The sequence below is a fragment of the Saccopteryx bilineata genome, chromosome 2 (assembly GCF_036850765.1).
Source record: "Saccopteryx bilineata isolate mSacBil1 chromosome 2, mSacBil1_pri_phased_curated, whole genome shotgun sequence".
Classification (NCBI taxonomy): domain Eukaryota; kingdom Metazoa; phylum Chordata; class Mammalia; order Chiroptera; family Emballonuridae; genus Saccopteryx; species Saccopteryx bilineata.
Window position 1 is genome coordinate 176509076 of NC_089491.1, and position 17907 is coordinate 176526982.

The following is a 17907-nucleotide window of genomic DNA, read 5'->3' on the forward strand; positions in this document are numbered from 1 at the left end:
GGCCTCTGATCCCTGGTCTCGGGTGGAGGCTCTCAGCTTCCAGGGCAGCCCAGACTCCTACCCAGCCCCTAGCCAAGGCTCCCTGTGCCCACAGTGCCGCTGCCGCCCTGGCTTTCGGCTGAAGGATGACGGCCGCACGTGTGCCGATGTGGATGAGTGCAGCACCACCTTCCCCTGCAGCCAACTCTGCATCAACACCCACGGCAGCTACAAGTGTCTGTGCGTGGAGGGCTATGCCCCCCGCAGCGGTGACCCCCACAGCTGCAAGGCTGTGACCGGTGAGATGGGGCGTGGAGGGCGTGAGATGGCCCTGGCAACTGGGGCTGTGGGGGTAGGGCTGGGACAGCAGAGTTCCCGACAGGCTGGGATCGGGAGTGCTCTGATGTGCCCCAGCTGGCGGCTGAGCCAGGATCCTCTGTCTCCAGACGAGGAGCCATTTCTGATCTTTGCCAACCGGTACTACCTGCGCAAGCTCAACCTGGACGGCTCCAACTACACGCTGCTTAAGCAGGTACCAGAACTTGGCCTCCGTGTGCACCTGCCCCCCTGGCCCAGAGCTGCCGACTTCACCCAGTTCAGCCCACCTGCTCCCCATGGGGCATATGGCCATCACAACTTACTGATGTCTTCAGCCACCCCTCTCCTGACTCTACAGTCAGACCTGTCCCCACCCCCCAATCCAGGGCCTGAACAATGCTGTCGCCTTGGATTTTGACTACCGAGAGCAGATGATTTACTGGACGGATGTGACAACTCAGGGCAGCATGATCCGAAGGATGCACCTTAATGGGAGCAATGTGCAGGTGAGGCTGCGGAAGCCCACCTCCTGGCTGGCAAATACAGGAGTGCAGAAATCCAGCCCCACAGTGCCCCTTCCTAGAGGGTGTTCTTTGCTTCAAAGCTATCTCCCCTTCTTCCCACCCACCTACCGCAGTTATTTTCTTCTCCCCTGTCCTTGCTGAGTCACTACATGACTCTGCATGTCCTCACCTCTCCCGCTCCTCTAAGCCCAGAGGAAAGTCTAGGAGATTTCTCTTGCTCTTTCCCTAACTATCAGTAAGTTCCCCCTTGATGTCTGAATTCCCTTACACCTATGCTCCCACACACTGTGGAGCTGGGGGAGAGGTCTCTCATCTAGAGGCCCCTTTCCTAGAGCCTCAGCTGACACCAGACCCAAGGTTGGACCTTTTCCGGTGTCCTCACAGCTGAGCTCCTCACTTTGTATATGGGGACACTGAGTTCCAGGGAGGCTGAGGGTCCTACCTTTCCTATCTGAAGGTGCTGCACCGGACTGGCCTCAGCAACCCCGACGGGCTGGCCGTGGACTGGGTGGGCGGCAACCTGTACTGGTGTGACAAGGGCCGGGACACCATTGAAGTGTCCAAGCTCAATGGGGCCTATCGGACGGTGCTGGTCAGCTCTGGCCTCCGTGAGCCCAGGGCTCTGGTGGTGGACGTGCAGAATGGGTAAGCGAGCAGGCGGGGTTGGGGGAGCCTGTGAAAGCAGACAGCATGCTCAGATGTGCAGGCTCAGCCTCTCCGCATGCAGCTGGGAGCTGGGAGCTGGAGGGAGCAGTGTTGGGATCTCGGGGGCTCACTGCCCACGCTTCTGCCAGGTACCTTTACTGGACAGACTGGGGTGACCACTCACTCATTGGCCGGATTGGCATGGATGGGTCTGGCCGCAGCGTCATTGTGGACACCAAGATCACATGGCCCAATGGCCTGACCCTGGACTATGTCACCGAACGCATCTACTGGGCCGATGCCCGGGAAGACTACATTGAGTTCGCCAGCTTAGACGGCTCCAATCGTCATGTCGGTCAGTATGCCCGGGAGGCTCCACAGGCACAGCAGACCTGATGGGGTTGAGAGTTGAAGCTATAAGGGATTAGACCTTTGGGGCAAGAGTGGGCATAAAAGATAAAAGCCAGAAGAAGGGTGCAGGGGTGTGTGGTAATTAGAGCACCCCAGGGTGCACCCCTGGGAACCGCCTAGGCATGAGGGTCCTTCCCAGGCACTGTACCAGATGCTGGGGTCCCATGGCGGATGGGAGTGGGAGGCCTCCGGTCGGCACCCGCCAGCACCTGACTTCCTGACAGGAAACCAGACAGTATTGTGGTGCGAAAGACTGCTGTCAGACAGGCTGGGATTTGAGTTCCAGCTCTGTCACTTACTAGCTATGAGACCTTGGAAAGCCATTTAACCATCTGAGACTGAGGCTAGCGCCTGCCACAGCACTGTTGTGAAATTAAGGGGTCCGGCAAGCAAGGCGCACAGCGTGTGCCCGGCTGACCTGCCCCTCCCCTGCAGTGCTGAACCAGGACATCCCGCACATCTTCGCGCTGACTTTGTTTGAGGACTATGTCTACTGGACTGACTGGGAGACCAAGTCCATCAACCGAGCTCACAAGACCACGGGCACCAACAAGACCCTCCTCATCAGCACGCTGCACCGGCCCATGGACCTGCATGTTTTCCATGTCCTGCGCCAGCCAGATGGTAAGTCAGCAAACGGTGGGAGCAGGTGAAGGTAAGCCAGCGTGAGGGCTAAGATGGAGTGGGGGCACAGCAGGGTGGGGGCGCGCACAGTCTCCCCAGGAGTTCCTACCCACCCCTCCTTCAGCATCAATCAGACACTGGGAGATTTGAGAGGCTGTAGACAGGCCCAGACTGGGACCAGCCCTGGATCCTCATGGTGGCAAGGCCCTGAGGCCAGTCAAGCAGGGTGGGCCCCCAAAGGTAGGCAGGCCATAGCTGAGGGAGGGCACAGGTGAGGCAGTGTGGGCTTCAGGCTTGGCCTAATCCTGGGACCTCAACAGGGTTCTCTCCTGTATCTGGCTTCAGCTTCCTCCTAAAAGAGCAGAATGTGGATCTGTCTCATCTCTGCCCAGAACAGAGAGGGCTAGGCAGCCTCTGAGAGACCAGAAAATGTGTTAGCAGCAAGTGCGATCCTCACTCTGCCAGAGGCCAGTGGCTCAGGCAGAGGTAGGCCATAGACTGGGTCCAGTTGGCCACCCCGAACCACTCTTTCTCTGGCAGTGCCCAATCACCCCTGCAAGGTCAACAACGGCGGCTGCAGCAACCTGTGCCTTCTGTCCCCTGGGGGTGGCCATAAATGTGCTTGTCCCACCAACTTCTACCTGGGCAGTGATGGGCGCACCTGTGTGTCCAACTGCACAGCAAGCCAGGTGAGGCTCTTCCCCTGGAGCCCTACTCCCCTGCCCCCACACCAGAATCCCCACTCCTCCTTGGAACCCAGCACCCTCTCTAATGTCCTCACGCATCTGGTTTCCCCATGCTAACACCCCTACATCTCTTGCCTACCTCTTGTCTCCCCACAGCAATACTTTACACCCGTCACCTCACACAAACACCCCTACACCCTAACCCTGACCCTCCCTCACCAATACCCCCAACCCTGATCTCCACACAGGTACCCCCTTGCCTGGCCTTCCTGCACTCATCATGTCCCAGCCTCCCACCCAGCTTAACCTTTTCCCAGAAAACCTTGACCTTGCTTCTCCTTTGAAACGTCCCAGCCCCTCAAAAGAGAACGTCCTAAGCTCCCCAGACCCCCACCAACCCCTCTTGCCCCCGCCTGCCCTCCAGTTTGTGTGCAAGAATGACAAGTGCATCCCCTTCTGGTGGAAGTGTGACACAGAGGACGATTGTGGGGACCACTCAGATGAACCTCCAGACTGTCGTGAGTGCCTGGGGTGGGGGAGGCAAGAGGGTCCTGCGTAGGGGCAGCCTGGCTCTGAGGCCCTGAGTGGTCATGCCTGCCCGCAGTCCTGATGCTGAGCCTCTCCTTCCGGTAGACGAGTTCAAGTGCCGCCCAGGACAGTTTCAGTGCTCAACAGGCATCTGCACAAATCCAGCCTTCATCTGTGACGGGGACAATGACTGCCAGGATAACAGTGACGAGGCCAACTGTGGTAAAGAACTGCCCGGCCCCTGGCTGCCCTTCCCTGCTTTGTTCCTCCTTGAGGTTTGGGGGTTTCATAACTACACTCCAAGGGCAAGGAAGCTCAGCCTGCAGCAGCCTCCTCTCCAGGCTGGTCTCCTGCTGCTCCAGGCCCTGAGCCTGCACTCTCCCACAAAGGGAGTCAGGTGCCCACTCTCTTCCCCCGAGTCCTCCATCCACCGTTACTTACCCTGCTCTCCTCCCCACCCCCCAGACATCCACGTCTGCTTGCCCAGTCAGTTCAAGTGCACCAACACCAACCGTTGTATTCCTGGCATCTTCCGTTGCAATGGGCAGGACAACTGTGGAGATGGAGAGGATGAGAGGGACTGCCGTGAGTTCCCCAGGCTGTGGGTAGGGACCGGGGTGGTGGGGTAACAGTTCACATTGCAATCTGTCCACCACTTCTAGGGGCCGTGCTGTGCTCAAGTAATGTTAATAGAGGGCAGCACACATTATGTTGGGAGTTACTTAGTTTGTTCATAAAATCATTGTGCTTGGCCTGACCTGTGGTGGCACAACAGATAGAACATTGACCTGGGATGCTGAGGGGTCCCAGGTTCAAAACCCTGAGGTCACCGGCTTAAGCACAGGCTCACCATCTTGAGCACAGGGTTGCCAGCTTGAGATTGGAGTCATTGACACAATACCATGGTCACTGGCATGAGCCCAAAGGTCACTGGCTAGAGCAAGGGGTCACTGGCTGAGTTGGAGCCCCCCGGTCAAGGTACATACAAAAAGCAATCAATGAACAACTAAAGTGATGCAACTATGAGTTGATGCTTCTCATCTCTCTCCCTTCCCCTCTCTCTCTCTCTCTCTCTCTCTCCATATATATATATATATATATATATCCCCCTTCCCTCTCTTTCTTGCAATAAAAATAAATAAAATCATCATGCTTGGTAGAGAGATGTGCAGATCCAGAAAACAAAAATCACCAAAATTGGAGATAAACTATTCCTTCCTCTCAAGAAATTGTTGGCAGGAAGCAGGGAGGGGCAAGGCTTGGAAAATGGAGAAGATGGTGATCTTGAACTGTAGTGGGAAGCAGAAACGGTAAGTCCTCATTCTATTCCCTACCCCACAGCCGAGGTGACCTGTGCCCCCAACCAGTTCCAGTGCTCCATCACCAAGCGCTGTATCCCCCGAGTCTGGGTGTGTGACCGGGACAATGACTGCGTGGATGGCAGTGACGAGCCTGCTAATTGCAGTGAGTTGCCTAGTACTCCTGGAACCTGGAGCCCACCTCCCACAAAGAGATGCCCTCCCCAAGCCCCTGGAGCTCCGTGGTGTTGCTGCTCCCACCCACCCCACATGCCACCCCCTTAGTGGCCGCCCCCACCCTCACAGCACATTCCTGTAAGTAGCCTCCCCTCACCACCGGGCCCACCCTCTTGCAGCCCAGATGACCTGCGGGGTAGATGAGTTCCGCTGCAAAGATTCGGGCCGCTGTATCCCAGCGCGCTGGAAGTGTGACGGAGAGGACGACTGTGGGGACGGCTCAGACGAGCCCAAGGAAGAGTGTGGTGAGCTCCCCCAGCCCAGACTCTGCGGGGGAAGGCAACCTGCCTGTGGAGAGGTGGGGTGGCATCCACTGACAGGCCTAGCTGGGCTGCCTGCTCACTGGAGCCCTACCTGCTTGGCACCAGGTGTCCTGTGACCACGTCCTCCTGTGTTAGTTCCTCTGTACCTGGCCCCCAGCACCTCATCAGCACTTCACCGACACAGAACCTATGAGTTCTCAAAGCAGCGTCCCTCCTCGTGTCCCTTCTGCCCCATGACCTCCTTGCAGACACTGAGTCTCAGAACACTGCCTCCCATGTTGACCTGCCTTGGGCCGGAACTCCCACTCTCCTACTCCTGGGTGCCCTGGCCTCGGTGAGACCCTGATGTCTCCCCCACCCCCACTGTCCCTGACTGCCCTCCAACCCTGCCTCACCAGACGAGCGCACCTGTGAGCCCTACCAGTTCCGTTGCAAGAACAACCGTTGCGTGCCGGGCCGCTGGCAGTGTGACTATGACAATGACTGCGGGGACAACTCCGACGAGGAGAGCTGCAGTATGTCCCCCGCCCCACCACACCCCGCCTTGCAGGTGTCCTTCCCCAGGAGGCCTCAGGCACGAGGGCGGTGGCTGAGGGCAGAGGGCCAGTGGCCACCGCCTGGGCTGGGAGTCAGGAGCTCCACCCTCCTCTTCCTCACCCCACCCCACTCCATGTTGTGTATTTGGGTTTGTGCCATTTCACCTCATCTCATGTTTCTCTCCACTTTCACACTGTCCTCTGGGGGTTGCAGAGGTAGGTGTCTGTGATGTGCCGTGCTCCCGCCACGCCCCTGCCTCTGCCCGGAGCCCGCCCGTCCCGTGCTCTGCCTCAGCCCATCATCCTTTACTGGCCGCTTCCTAAACCCTGGTGCTTGTCTTAGTGGCCTTGCCCCTCCCTGCCCTTCCCCACACACAGGGACCCGTCCTGAGTCCTGAGGGCAGGCCCAGGGACCCGTGCCCTCTCTGGTTTGCCCCAGAGGGGTAAGCGAGCACCTTCTATGCCTGCTGGTCCCATAAGGGCAGCCATTTGGCCACCCATTCTGGTCACTATGCCAGTCAACTGCAGCTTTCAGGAACACAGGGGTGGGTGGTATTACTCCACCAAGGGCTGGAGATGCTCTCAAGGGCTGAGTGCCTGTGCCCACCCCCCTGGGGCCTGTCTCGTCCTTCCCAGCCCCTCGGCCCTGCTCTGAGAGCGAGTTCTCCTGTGCCAACGGCCGCTGCATTGCTGGGCGCTGGAAATGTGACGGGGACCATGACTGTGCCGATGGCTCAGACGAGGTAGGCACAGAAGCTGACAGAGGGGGTGGCAGAGCAGGGCCGCAGGGGTACCCAGGTCTGACCGGGATGCCGGCCCCCTGGCCCACAGAAAGACTGCACACCCCGCTGTGACATGGACCAGTTCCAGTGCAAGAGTGGTCACTGCATCCCCCTCCGCTGGCGTTGTGATGCGGATGCCGACTGCATGGATGGCAGTGACGAGGAAGCCTGTGGCACTGGTGGTAAGCCCCCGCCGCTTGGTTCCCCGGCCCTCCCACCGGCCCCCACCCCACAGCAGCACTTAGGCAAGGAACCAGTTAAACTGCAATCCAGCAGAAACTGGTGGGCTATATCCATGTAGGCCTCACCCTGTTTGTTCCTAGAAGACTGTTGCCCTGAGAAATAAAGTCCCTGCTCACTCTCCTTTCCCTGGACAATGAGATAGCACCTGCCCGCGGCCAACCTGCCTGGGCTCAGCAGCCTATAGGGGGCGGTGAGAAGCCAGGGGGAGAGAAGATTGGGGCTTAGAACAGAGACCCCAACAGTGAGGGCTCTGCCCTGGTGGGCGAGGACAGGGACTGGAACCTAGGTCTCCTGACTCCAGCTCAGTGCTCCTCTGTGCACCTGCCGTTGAACTACACTGTGGGCCTCAGTGTCCTGGCTCAACCACCAGAGAAAGAGGGCTCTCTGGACCCCTCTGTCCACTTCCTAAAAAGGCCGCTTCTCCCCTAAATACCAGACAAGGCAGTTCTGCCCCAGCCATCTGGCTGGTAGACATTACGCCTGGGTCCAGTCTGGCTGTACCACCGCTTGCTTGGTGACTCCTGGGCCTCCATCTGTGGAGCGAGAGGTCCAGGCAAGGTGCCGCCCCCGGCAGCCTGGGGCTCGGGGCTCGTGGCTAGCTCTGCTCCCCCTGCGTTTAGTGCGGACATGCCCCCTGGACGAGTTCCAGTGCAACAACACTCTGTGCAAGCCCCTGGCATGGAAGTGCGACGGCGAGGACGACTGCGGTGACAATTCTGATGAGAACCCTGAGGAGTGTGGTGAGGCTGAGGGCGTGGGCAGGGGCCGGGCTCCGGGGGGGGGGGGGGGCAGCGGCTTGCCCCCAGGGTTGATTCCGGCTCTGTCTTCCGTAGCCCGATTTGTGTGCCCTCCGAACCGGCCCTTCCGTTGCAAAAATGACCGTGTCTGCTTGTGGATCGGGCGCCAGTGCGATGGCACCAACCACTGTGGGGATGGGACTGATGAGGAGGACTGCGGTGAGTGAGGGAGGAGCTTGGGGCCTGCCGTGGGGTGTGCGTGGGTTAGGGCTGAGCCAAGTGGGAGCTGTGTCCAGGAATGGACTCGTCCAGGAGGGGGAAGTTCCATTGCTGGGAGCCCGAGGGCCCTTCCTGGGGGTAGAGCAACCCTTGGGGAAGGCACTGCTGCTTCCTGATGCCCTAGGTCTTGAGGTGGAGACTGAAGCCCTAACCAGCTTCCCCTGCAAGCTTGACAGATGGCCAGGCTTGGGTCCCATCTTTACCCACAACTGACTGGGATCCCCTCTGGGAGGAGGGGGCAAGGTGGTGAATACTCTAGACCTGAAGCCCCTGCCCTTCCCAGAGCCCCCTACAGCTCAGAACCCCCACTGCAAAGACAAGAAGGAGTTTCTGTGCCGGAACCAGCGCTGCCTCTCCTCCTCGCTGCGCTGCAACATGTTTGATGACTGCGGGGACGGCTCCGACGAGGAGGACTGCAGCATTGGTGAGGGCGCGGGGCCAGCAGGGCTCAGAGGACCAAAGCCCAGCCTGGGGCAGCTCAGTCGAAGGGACCCATTCTCTGTCCCCCACAGACCCCAAGCTGACCAGCTGTGCCACCAATGCCAGCATCTGTGGGGATGAGGCACGCTGCGTGCGTACCGACAAAGCCGCCTACTGTGCTTGCCGACCTGGCTTCCACACGGTGCCAGGCCAGCCCGGATGCCAGGGTAGGAAGGTGGGGCAGGGTGGGGTGAGGCAGGCAGAAACTCCAGCCACGTGGAATTTCTCCACGACCCTCCCATGTAACCTCCAGACATCAACGAGTGCCTACGCTTCGGCACCTGCTCACAGCTCTGCAACAACACCAAGGGCGGGCACCTCTGCAGCTGTGCTCGCAACTTCATGAAGACACACAACACCTGCAAGGCTGAAGGTATGGGAGCCCGGGCAGGGAGAGGACAGGGAGGGCCGGCGGGGCTCTGCAGCGCCAGATCTAACACGGGTGGACCTGGGATGGAGGTTTTCTTCTTTACGCCCTTGCCCAAGCGTGGAACCCCAGACACACAGGCGCAGTCTCCCATGCAGAGTGCTGGTGGCTGCACAGTGGGCGCAGGTCCTGGGCTGGCTCATCTGAGGAAGTCTGGGGTGGGGCAGCACACCTGTACCCCCTAGCCCCCACTCCCAGGAGGAGCACACATAGATGCACACTGCCACCGTTCCAGTCACCTGTATGCCACCTGCATATTCCCTTTATACTTTTCTTCAGCTTTATTGAGATATAACGACAAAATCGTCAGATATTTAATGTGTACAAGGTGATGATTTGATATATATACAACTTATAAAAGGATCCCTCCCATGGAGTTAATTAACATATCACCTCACGTTGTTACCTTCTTGTTATTGAATGTGTGAGTTCTCACCCATATGATCAGACACACACCTGCAGCTTCCTTGTGCCTGTGCTGAAACATGCCCACACGCCCAGGCACATACCCCCCGTGCACACTGCGGGCATGCATGTACACATGACCCAACCCCAACACCCAAGTACACTCCCCTGCACACACACGCCTATACACGCCTCCATGTCTGTGCCTATACATCCACGTGCATGTGCACCACGAACACACATCAGTGTGTAGCAGAGAGCCTGGTGGTGTCAGCCAGAGGCCATGAGGAGGCAGAAGTCCCTCAGGTTGGAGGAGCAGGGCCAGCTTTCCGGAGAAGCAGTTCCCACTAGATAAGGTCAGGGGAGGGGCGGTGGAAGGATATTCTGAGGGCTGAGGCTAGCACTGGGGTGGTGGGATGAGCAGAGGCTCCAGGTGGGGCAGACAGATTGGTTTGGAGAAAAGACACTGTCAGTGTGAAAGGGACTGGGCTGGGTGGAGCACATCTCAGGCACACTCCTCCCAGCACCAGGCCCAGCGGGACACCGCCCAGACCTACTGCCGCTGCCCTTCCCCACACCCGACGTCTGGCCCCTTGCCTCTCCAGGCTCTGAGTATCAGGTTCTGTACATCGCCGACGACAACGAGATCCGCAGCCTGTTCCCCAGTCACCCGCATTCAGCCTATGAGCAGGCCTTCCAGGGTGATGAGAGTGTCCGCATCGATGCCATGGATGTCCATGTCAAGGCTGGCCGTGTCTATTGGACCAACTGGCACACGGGCACCATCTCCTACCGAAGCCTGCCCCCTGCTGCGCCTCCCACCACTTCCAATCGCCACCGGCGAGAGATTGACCGGGGTGTCACCCACCTTAATGTGAGCACCCAGCCTGGCATGGGGTCCACAGGGGCTGAGTGGAGAAAGAGCTGCTGGTTCTGAGCAGAATCTGAAAAGAACAGTGGCAGTGTAGAGGGCGGGACTGGAGGGCAAGGGCGGTGAGCATTATGTCAGAGGCACAGACCACAGCTGGGCAGAGCAGTGAGAATCCCAGTTGTTGGCTCTTTCACACTGCAGCCAAGGCAGCAGGACACTGTGGGCACCCAGACCTTCAGCATCACAGCCATGTCCAGTTCGTGATTGCCACTGCCACCCGCTGTGTCAATCTTGGCCAACCAATTTGGCCTCTTTGGGCCTCAGTTTGTTCCTCAATAAAGCAGGGTATAATGTCTAATCCAGCAAAATATGTGAAAGTGTTAAGGGTGGCCCATAAGATTAAGTTTCTGTTGAATGTCTTCAAAGCCAGGGGATTAGCTCTCAGTCTGGGGTGAGGTTTTAGCAAAGACAGGCTGGCAGAATTGGGGGATGGATAACAGGCAGGAAGACCAAAGGTGGTCTCAGTCGGGGGGGTTGCCCCTGACACTGTGACTGCCCCCCACATTCAGATCTCAGGACTCAAGATGCCCAGGGGCATTGCCATTGATTGGGTGGCTGGGAACGTGTACTGGACTGATTCAGGCCGCGACGTGATCGAGGTGGCACAGATGAAGGGCGAGAACCGCAAGACCCTCATCTCCGGGATGATTGATGAGCCCCATGCCATCGTGGTGGACCCACTGAGGGGGTGGGCAGGGCATCTGGGCTGGGATGGGGGTGGGTGCCCAGCACCCCAGATGTGCTCTCTCCTTCCAGACCTGCCTCAGGTCGAGTCTCCCTTGGCCTCAGGGCTTCCCAGCTGCCCGCCCTGCCCCTGCCCAGTCTGCCTTTGCCCAGGACTCCCAGCTGGCCCACTCAAATAGGGCCTCACTTCCCCTTGGTGGGCTGTCCCAGCCAGCCCAAGTCTGGTCTGCTGCTTTGCTCCGGGGGTGGCTCTGCTCACGTAGCTGACTCTGGGTCAGCATATGGCGGTTTTGGAGTAAAAAGTTCTTAACCTGGTCAGGAAACTGATTCTCTCTAGAGGAGGCAAATAGAACCCTCCTCCTAAGATCCAGAAGTCCCATGCCCAGGCCGGGAACCTGGTGGCCTACCTGGGTCAACCTCCTCTGGAAGCCTCAAGTCCTACCCACACTCACCCCTTTTCCTTCTCCAGCACCATGTACTGGTCAGATTGGGGGAACCACCCCAAGATTGAAACGGCAGCAATGGATGGGACCCTACGGGAGACATTGGTACAGGACAACATCCAGTGGCCCACAGGTCTGTGGCAACGGGACAGGGTGTGGAACGGACAGGTTCGCTGAAGTCACACAAAAGCTAAGGAGAGGAGGAAGCTTGGGCTGGGATGGCGCAGACAGGCTGTGGAAGCTTTTCCAAAATTAGTAATTGGGAGTAGTTATGGGAATAGAGTGGAGCAATCCCAGCATGGAAACAGTTCCACCTTCTCCCCCAGCCTGAGGTGGGAGAGACTGGGACTCACCATGCCCTTTGTCTCCCCCAGGCCTGGCTGTGGATTATCACAACGAACGGCTGTACTGGGCGGATGCCAAGCTCTCAGTCATCGGCAGCATCCGGCTGAATGGCACTGACCCCATTGTGGCTGCTGACAGCAAACGAGGTCAGCGTCTGACAGCAGCCTCCACCAACCCTGACCTCAGGCCTCCCGTCCTCTCCACTGCGCCCGAGGCCTCCCCCAGTGCCTGCCATCCTCCCCGGCCTAGCCCCCAACAGTCCCGCAGCGCCTTCCAGGTCTCTTCCCGCTGCACTCCCCTGGCACCGGCCCTGCAGGCCTGAGTCCCACTCAGACCCTCTGGCCCACTTGTTATTTCATTTATCATATCAATGGATCTTGAGTGCATGGAGTCAGTAGAGGTGGCTGTAGGTACTTAGCAAATGTGGGGAGAGGCAGCAGAAGTCAGTCCTGAACCCAAAAGTCTAGCAATGCTGGGACCTTGTGCCAGTAGAAGCCACAGGAGGAGGAAGAGAGGCTGGGGGGCATTTGGTTTTGGACATCTTGGACTTGAGGTGCCTGGGAGCCATGGAGGCCAATATCCTGGAGAGTGCGACCAAGGCCTGAGTCCCCTCCATGTCCTCCCCCAGGCCTAAGTCACCCCTTCAGCATCGATGTCTTTGAGGATTACATCTATGGTGTCACCTACATCAATAATCGTGTCTTTAAGATCCATAAGTTTGGACACAGCCCCTTGATCAACCTGACGGGGGGCCTCAACCATGCTTCTGATGTGGTCCTGTACCACCAGCACAAGCAGCCTGACGGTGAGCAGGGAAGGAGTGCCAGGCTGGGCAGGGGAAGCCTGAGGGCCTTGAGTCTCCAAGCTGTGGCCTCAGTTCCTGGTGGGCAGGAGAGGGTTCTGGGTCCACAGAGCTCAGCCCACTCCTACCCTGGCACATGCCTGCAGTGACCAACCCCTGTGACCGTAAGAAGTGTGAGTGGCTCTGCCTGCTGAGCCCTAGTGGTCCCGTCTGCACCTGTCCCAACGGGAAGCGCCTCGACAATGGCACCTGTGTGGCTGTTCCCTCGCCAACACCCCCACCAGATGGTATGCTCGCACCCCTCCCCTGTCCCCCACACCTTGCCCCAGGACCTTGCTCCTTGCAGCCCCTGAACTCCTCTCTCCCTGGGTCTGCCCTGGGGTCTTTCCTGCAGCTCCTCAGCCAGGAACCTGTACTCTGCAGTGCTTCAATGGTGGCAGCTGCTTCCTCAATGCGCGGAGGCAGCCCAAGTGCCGCTGCCAGCCCCGCTACACAGGCGACAAGTGTGAGCTGGACCAGTGCTGGGAGCACTGTCAAAATGGGGGCACCTGCGCTGCCTCCCCCTCTGGTATGCACTCCGGTTCCCCTGACAGGACCGCCCCTGGCCCCTTGGCCCCGCCCCCCCAACCCTTGTGCCCTGCCTCGGGCGGGCGAATCTCCAACCCACATCCTGCCTGGCTTCACCTCTGCCTCCGCTCAGGCCTGCTGTCTGCAGCCTATATCCCATCCTTCTGCTGTCTGCCTCCCACCTGGGACCTCAGAGCCCTGATCCTCTGTGGTAGGCCCGGGTGGTTCAGTGGGCCGCAGTCCTGCTCATACCTCCTCTCTCGCCAGGCATGCCTACGTGCCGCTGCCCCACGGGCTTCACAGGCCCCAAGTGCACCCAGCAGGTGTGTGCGGGCCACTGTGCCAACAACAGCACCTGCACTGTCAACCAGGGCAACCAGCCCCAGTGCCGATGCCTACCTGGCTTTCTGGGTGACCGCTGCCAGTACCGTGAGTCCGCCATCCCTGGGTCCCAGGGCAGGGTGAGGGGAATGGGGGGACCTGAGAGCCTAGGGTGGTAGCCGCAGGGATGAGTTCTAGGAAGGGCTGTGCCCCCTGGTGGAGGTAGGAGGACTTCCCCAGAGGAGGCGAGCCCACTGGCATCAGGATTATTATTCATCCTGGTAACCTGGAACCCGTGAGGTGGCAGCCGCCAGGAGCTCAGGAGGAGCTGGAGATCATCCAGAAGACCTGGAACTCCCCTCAGCTGTCCAGCACCGCCCCATAACCTGTGGAGTACCCTCATAAGGATGGGGCTCCAGGTATCTCCTGTCCACCCCCCCCCAAACCACAGGGCAGTGCTCTGGCTACTGTGAGAACTCCGGCACATGCCAAATGGCTGCTGACGGCTCCCGGCAGTGCCGCTGTACTGCCCACTTCGAGGGGCCTACATGCCATGTGAATAAGTGCAGCCGCTGTCTCAATGGAGCCTGTGTGGTCAACAAGCAGAGTGGAGACGTCACTTGCAAGTGAGTGGGGCTGTCTCCCACAGTTGTACCTGGCTAGAGCTTTAGGCTATCTGCTCCTCCCCACCTTGCCTTGACCCACCCCTCATCCAGCCCTGTCCCAGCATCTCACTTCTTCCTGCAGCTGCTCTGATGGCCGGGTGGCCCCCAGCTGTCTGACCTGTGATGGCCACTGCAGCAATGGCGGTTCCTGCACCATGAACAGCAAAATGATGCCTGAGTGCCAGTGAGTTGGGTCTGAGCCTCACCAAGGCCTCGATCATCCCTCTTCCCCAAATCTCAGTGAGACCATCTGGGTCCTGTCGCCCCTCTCTGTTTCCCTGGAAGCCATGGCTGCAGCAGTCATGCCTGCTCAGCTCTGCCCTCCTGTCTGCAGGTGCCCACCCCACATGGCAGGACCCCGGTGTGAACAGCAGGCAGTCAGCCAACAGCAGCCTGGACGTAGGTGGCAGGGGGTGGGGAGGCAAGACTGCTGGGACCTGGAATTGGGGGGGCTGTGCCTCTTAGGCCTTTTGGACTGTTTCCCACCTCCTCCCCTCTAGATATGGCCTCCATCCTGACACCTCTGTTGTTGTTGCTGCTGCTGATTCTGGTTGCTGGAGTGGTATTCTGGTACAAGCGGCGAGTCCGGGGGTAAGTTATAGGGAGTCTGGAAAATTCTAGTCATTACCACCCTAGCTAGCCTTACCTTTCTAGAGTCCCTGCCTCCTGAACTCCTGCCTCTCCTCAGGGCTAAGGGCTTCCAGCACCAGCGGATGACCAACGGGGCCATGAACGTGGAGATTGGAAATCCCACCTATAAGATGTACGAAGGCGGGGAGCCTGATGATGTAGGGGGCCTACTGGACGCTGACTTTGCCCTGGACCCTGACAAGGTGGGCTGGGAGAGCAGAAGAGGTGGCTTCCAGGGCAGGGACAAGAGGCTATGGATGGGGTGACTAAGGGTGTTGGGTTAGATGATGGGACAGAGGTGGGAGGTGGTCTACCAGGGCCATAAAGCCCAGCCTCTGAGTCCCACCTGAACCCTCTATCACCTTGCAGCCCACCAACTTCACCAACCCTGTGTACGCCACACTCTACATGGGTGGTCACGGCAGCCGCCACTCTCTGGCCAGCACGGATGAGAAGCGAGAACTTCTGGGCCGGGGCCCTGAGGACGAGATAGGGGACCCTTTGGCATAGGCCCCTGCCCTACTGGACTACCCCCCAGAGAACCTCCTGACCCTGCCAGAGAAGCCCTTCAGTGAGCCCCGTTCCTGCCCAACTAGCCAGCCCTCCCTGGCCCTGCCGGGATGTATAAATGTAAAAATGAAGGAATTACTTTTTATATGTGAGTGAGCAGGCGAGCACAGTATTATCTCTTTTCATTCTTCTCCTTCCTGCCCGCTTCTCAGTCCCCTCCCCATGCTGCCTTCAGGGAGGGGGGCTATGGAGGGCTTTGGGGGATCCTCTGGCTTACAGGTATAAGGGGCCCCCACCTTCCACCAAAATGCACCCCCACCCGGAGAGCTGGCGGTGCTGCCTCCACCTCCCTGGTCAGGATACTTTGTCAGGACTGTCCGCTGTAGTCCCTCCCTTACCCCTGTCAGCTCCCTGCGGGCTAATTCTGGTGAGGAGAGCCCTTCGCTGCCCTTGTCTGGAAGAGATGGTTCTAGCTGAATAAGGAAAGAAAGGGTGGAGGTTTTTAGTTCTTGGGGTATATACCATCCCATGCCCCAGCCCCCATTCTAGGGGCACCTTTGAGATGGCCACTCTCAGTACCTCTCCTTGACAGGCACCCCCTTTCCAGTGCCCCCACTTGGCTCCCAGGACTGGAGACTTTTCTTTGGTAAAGAGTACCCCAGCCTCCCCTCCCCTGGGGAGGAGGTGGGGCATACCAAGGAAGGGCAAGCGGGCAGCCCTGTTTTGGGGACACAAACGTTTTAATAATTTTTGCTGAATTCCTTTACAACTAAATAACACAGATATTGTTATAAATAAAATTATAAAAGAAAAAAAAAGGAAGAAAAGAAAAGCCACTGTGTCTACCTATGAGTGTGAGACTGAGAGCTGGGCTGTGCTTACCTGCTTCAACCACCAGAGGGAGCCCTGCTCCGTCCTAGAGGCATGCTGAGAGTCTGGTCTAGACCGCCCTTCTCCGGGGACTCCCTCGCTCTCCATCTCCCCATGGCGTGTGAACAGGGTGGCACTGGACTTGAAAAGAAAAGATCTGCTTCTCCTGGGTGTGTGACATTGAGTAGATGACTTCACCTCTCTTGTTTCCTTCTGGCTCTAGGATATTAACTTCAAAATCTGTTTCCCTGCATTGTCACTTTTATGGGACACTACCTATATGATCTCCCATAGTGAGAAATCCCACCGTGGGATCTGAGCACACTGGGTTTGTGAAGGGGCTTCTAATCCTTCAGAGTCGTCCTATACAGCTCTGCTACTGAATGTTGCTCTTAAAGAGCTACCATCCCACATTTCATGGAGACTAATTAATCAGATGCTAAGAGTAGAACCCTGAATTCAGGAGAAGGGGGGCCCTGGGCCAAAGGAGAACAGGGCAAACCAGTTTGCCAGGCCCGTGGGCCACCAACAGACCCAATTCACCCATCATTTTAGACATCCTAGGGGTAGACAGGAAAGGACAGCTACAATCAAAGGTATCCCAGGTCTACTTCAACCCCTGCCCAGAGAAGGGAACTGCTTGCAGGTCACACAGCTTCACACAGAGAGTGGTGAAGCCAAACCCTTACCCAAGTCCCTCAGGGGGATCACTGCTTTTCATTACCCTTCCCTCCCTAGTTCAGGCACGTCTAGAAACAAAAACCTCTCCCCTCTTAAGCCCTGAGATTCCATCTCCAACCTAGGCCTCCAAGCCAGCTGAGATCCTCCACTGCCCTGGTGGGAGTGAAAGGCCAGAGAGACCCTGCTGAGAAGGGATATCCTGGTGGATTGAGAGGGAGGCTTGTGCACCCGCTTGTCCACCAGGTGGCGCATGCACTCCTGCAGCGTCACTCATCCTGAAGCCCAACACAGTCTCCTCCCTGCACACACTAATTATGCACCTGCGGGCGAACCCCAGCCCAGCCTCTCACTTTCTTCCCTCGGGCTATTCTGCCACACACCCCCTTCACTATCCTCCCCTCCCCAGCCGGCCCCTCTCCCTCCCCCAGCGTCTGCTCTCCTACCACACCACCACCAGCCCCACCCCCTCATTCTCTCCTTCTGCCAGCCCTGCATCTGGCGCCCCCCCGGGAGCCACTGATTCTCTGCCTGTCGCCTCAAGATCCTGGGCAAAGCGAGAGGGGCCCCCAGCTGCGGCTTGGAATGCACACCCACTCCAGTCAGCATCCTCTCTGCTTTCCAGGAGCAGGCAAGAGAGGGTCTACCAGAAGGCAGCCCTCAAAAACTCTCCACCTGGAAAGGACAGCAGAGGGGGCCTAAAACAGAGATGGAGAGACAGGGACAGAACCAGGGGCAGAGGCGATATAGATAAAATGAGAGATGAGATACAAGGACAGAAGCAAAGACCCAGAGAGGGGAGAATGGTGTGTGTGTGTGTGTGTGTGTGTGTGTGTGTGTGTGTGTGTCTGGAGAGAGAAGGGAGTGACCAGAGATTGTAACAAAAGGAGATGGGGTGGGTCAGGACTCCGGAAGATCAAGACCCTAGCAATGGGCAGCTGTCCTGTGCACCTGAGACCTAAGTGTGCCCACTGTCCTGACCCCACTGCTGCAGCAGCCCATAGGCCTGGGACCTGGGCTCAGGACCCACCTTGGAGCCTTGGGCCTGGCCACTCCTGC

The 17907-nt window shown here is 58.3% G+C and overlaps 1 protein-coding gene across 1 annotated transcript in view; it reads left to right on the plus strand.

Annotated features, from left to right (window-relative positions):
• LRP1 (LDL receptor related protein 1) overlaps nucleotides 1–15452 on the plus strand; it is an 81620-nt gene extending 66168 nt beyond the window's left edge. Inside the window, exons 56-89 of the mRNA XM_066258743.1 lie at nucleotides 95–278; nucleotides 426–511; nucleotides 684–803; nucleotides 1279–1466; nucleotides 1616–1821; nucleotides 2313–2501; nucleotides 3042–3190; nucleotides 3612–3705; nucleotides 3821–3937; nucleotides 4181–4300; nucleotides 5057–5179; nucleotides 5370–5495; nucleotides 5912–6028; nucleotides 6686–6792; nucleotides 6881–7013; nucleotides 7695–7814; nucleotides 7908–8030; nucleotides 8374–8514; nucleotides 8603–8737; nucleotides 8824–8943; nucleotides 10008–10276; nucleotides 10843–11021; nucleotides 11487–11593; nucleotides 11835–11951; nucleotides 12434–12610; nucleotides 12754–12894; nucleotides 13002–13175; nucleotides 13442–13603; nucleotides 13947–14121; nucleotides 14243–14344; nucleotides 14495–14559; nucleotides 14661–14751; nucleotides 14849–14993; nucleotides 15160–15452. Coding sequence (XP_066114840.1) covers nucleotides 95–278; nucleotides 426–511; nucleotides 684–803; nucleotides 1279–1466; nucleotides 1616–1821; nucleotides 2313–2501; nucleotides 3042–3190; nucleotides 3612–3705; nucleotides 3821–3937; nucleotides 4181–4300; nucleotides 5057–5179; nucleotides 5370–5495; nucleotides 5912–6028; nucleotides 6686–6792; nucleotides 6881–7013; nucleotides 7695–7814; nucleotides 7908–8030; nucleotides 8374–8514; nucleotides 8603–8737; nucleotides 8824–8943; nucleotides 10008–10276; nucleotides 10843–11021; nucleotides 11487–11593; nucleotides 11835–11951; nucleotides 12434–12610; nucleotides 12754–12894; nucleotides 13002–13175; nucleotides 13442–13603; nucleotides 13947–14121; nucleotides 14243–14344; nucleotides 14495–14559; nucleotides 14661–14751; nucleotides 14849–14993; nucleotides 15160–15300 — 4743 coding nt within the window. The 3' untranslated portion in view covers nucleotides 15301–15452. The remainder of the gene's footprint in view (nucleotides 1–94; nucleotides 279–425; nucleotides 512–683; nucleotides 804–1278; nucleotides 1467–1615; nucleotides 1822–2312; nucleotides 2502–3041; nucleotides 3191–3611; nucleotides 3706–3820; nucleotides 3938–4180; nucleotides 4301–5056; nucleotides 5180–5369; nucleotides 5496–5911; nucleotides 6029–6685; nucleotides 6793–6880; nucleotides 7014–7694; nucleotides 7815–7907; nucleotides 8031–8373; nucleotides 8515–8602; nucleotides 8738–8823; nucleotides 8944–10007; nucleotides 10277–10842; nucleotides 11022–11486; nucleotides 11594–11834; nucleotides 11952–12433; nucleotides 12611–12753; nucleotides 12895–13001; nucleotides 13176–13441; nucleotides 13604–13946; nucleotides 14122–14242; nucleotides 14345–14494; nucleotides 14560–14660; nucleotides 14752–14848; nucleotides 14994–15159) is intronic.
• Nucleotides 15453–17907: the final 2455 nt, after the last annotated feature.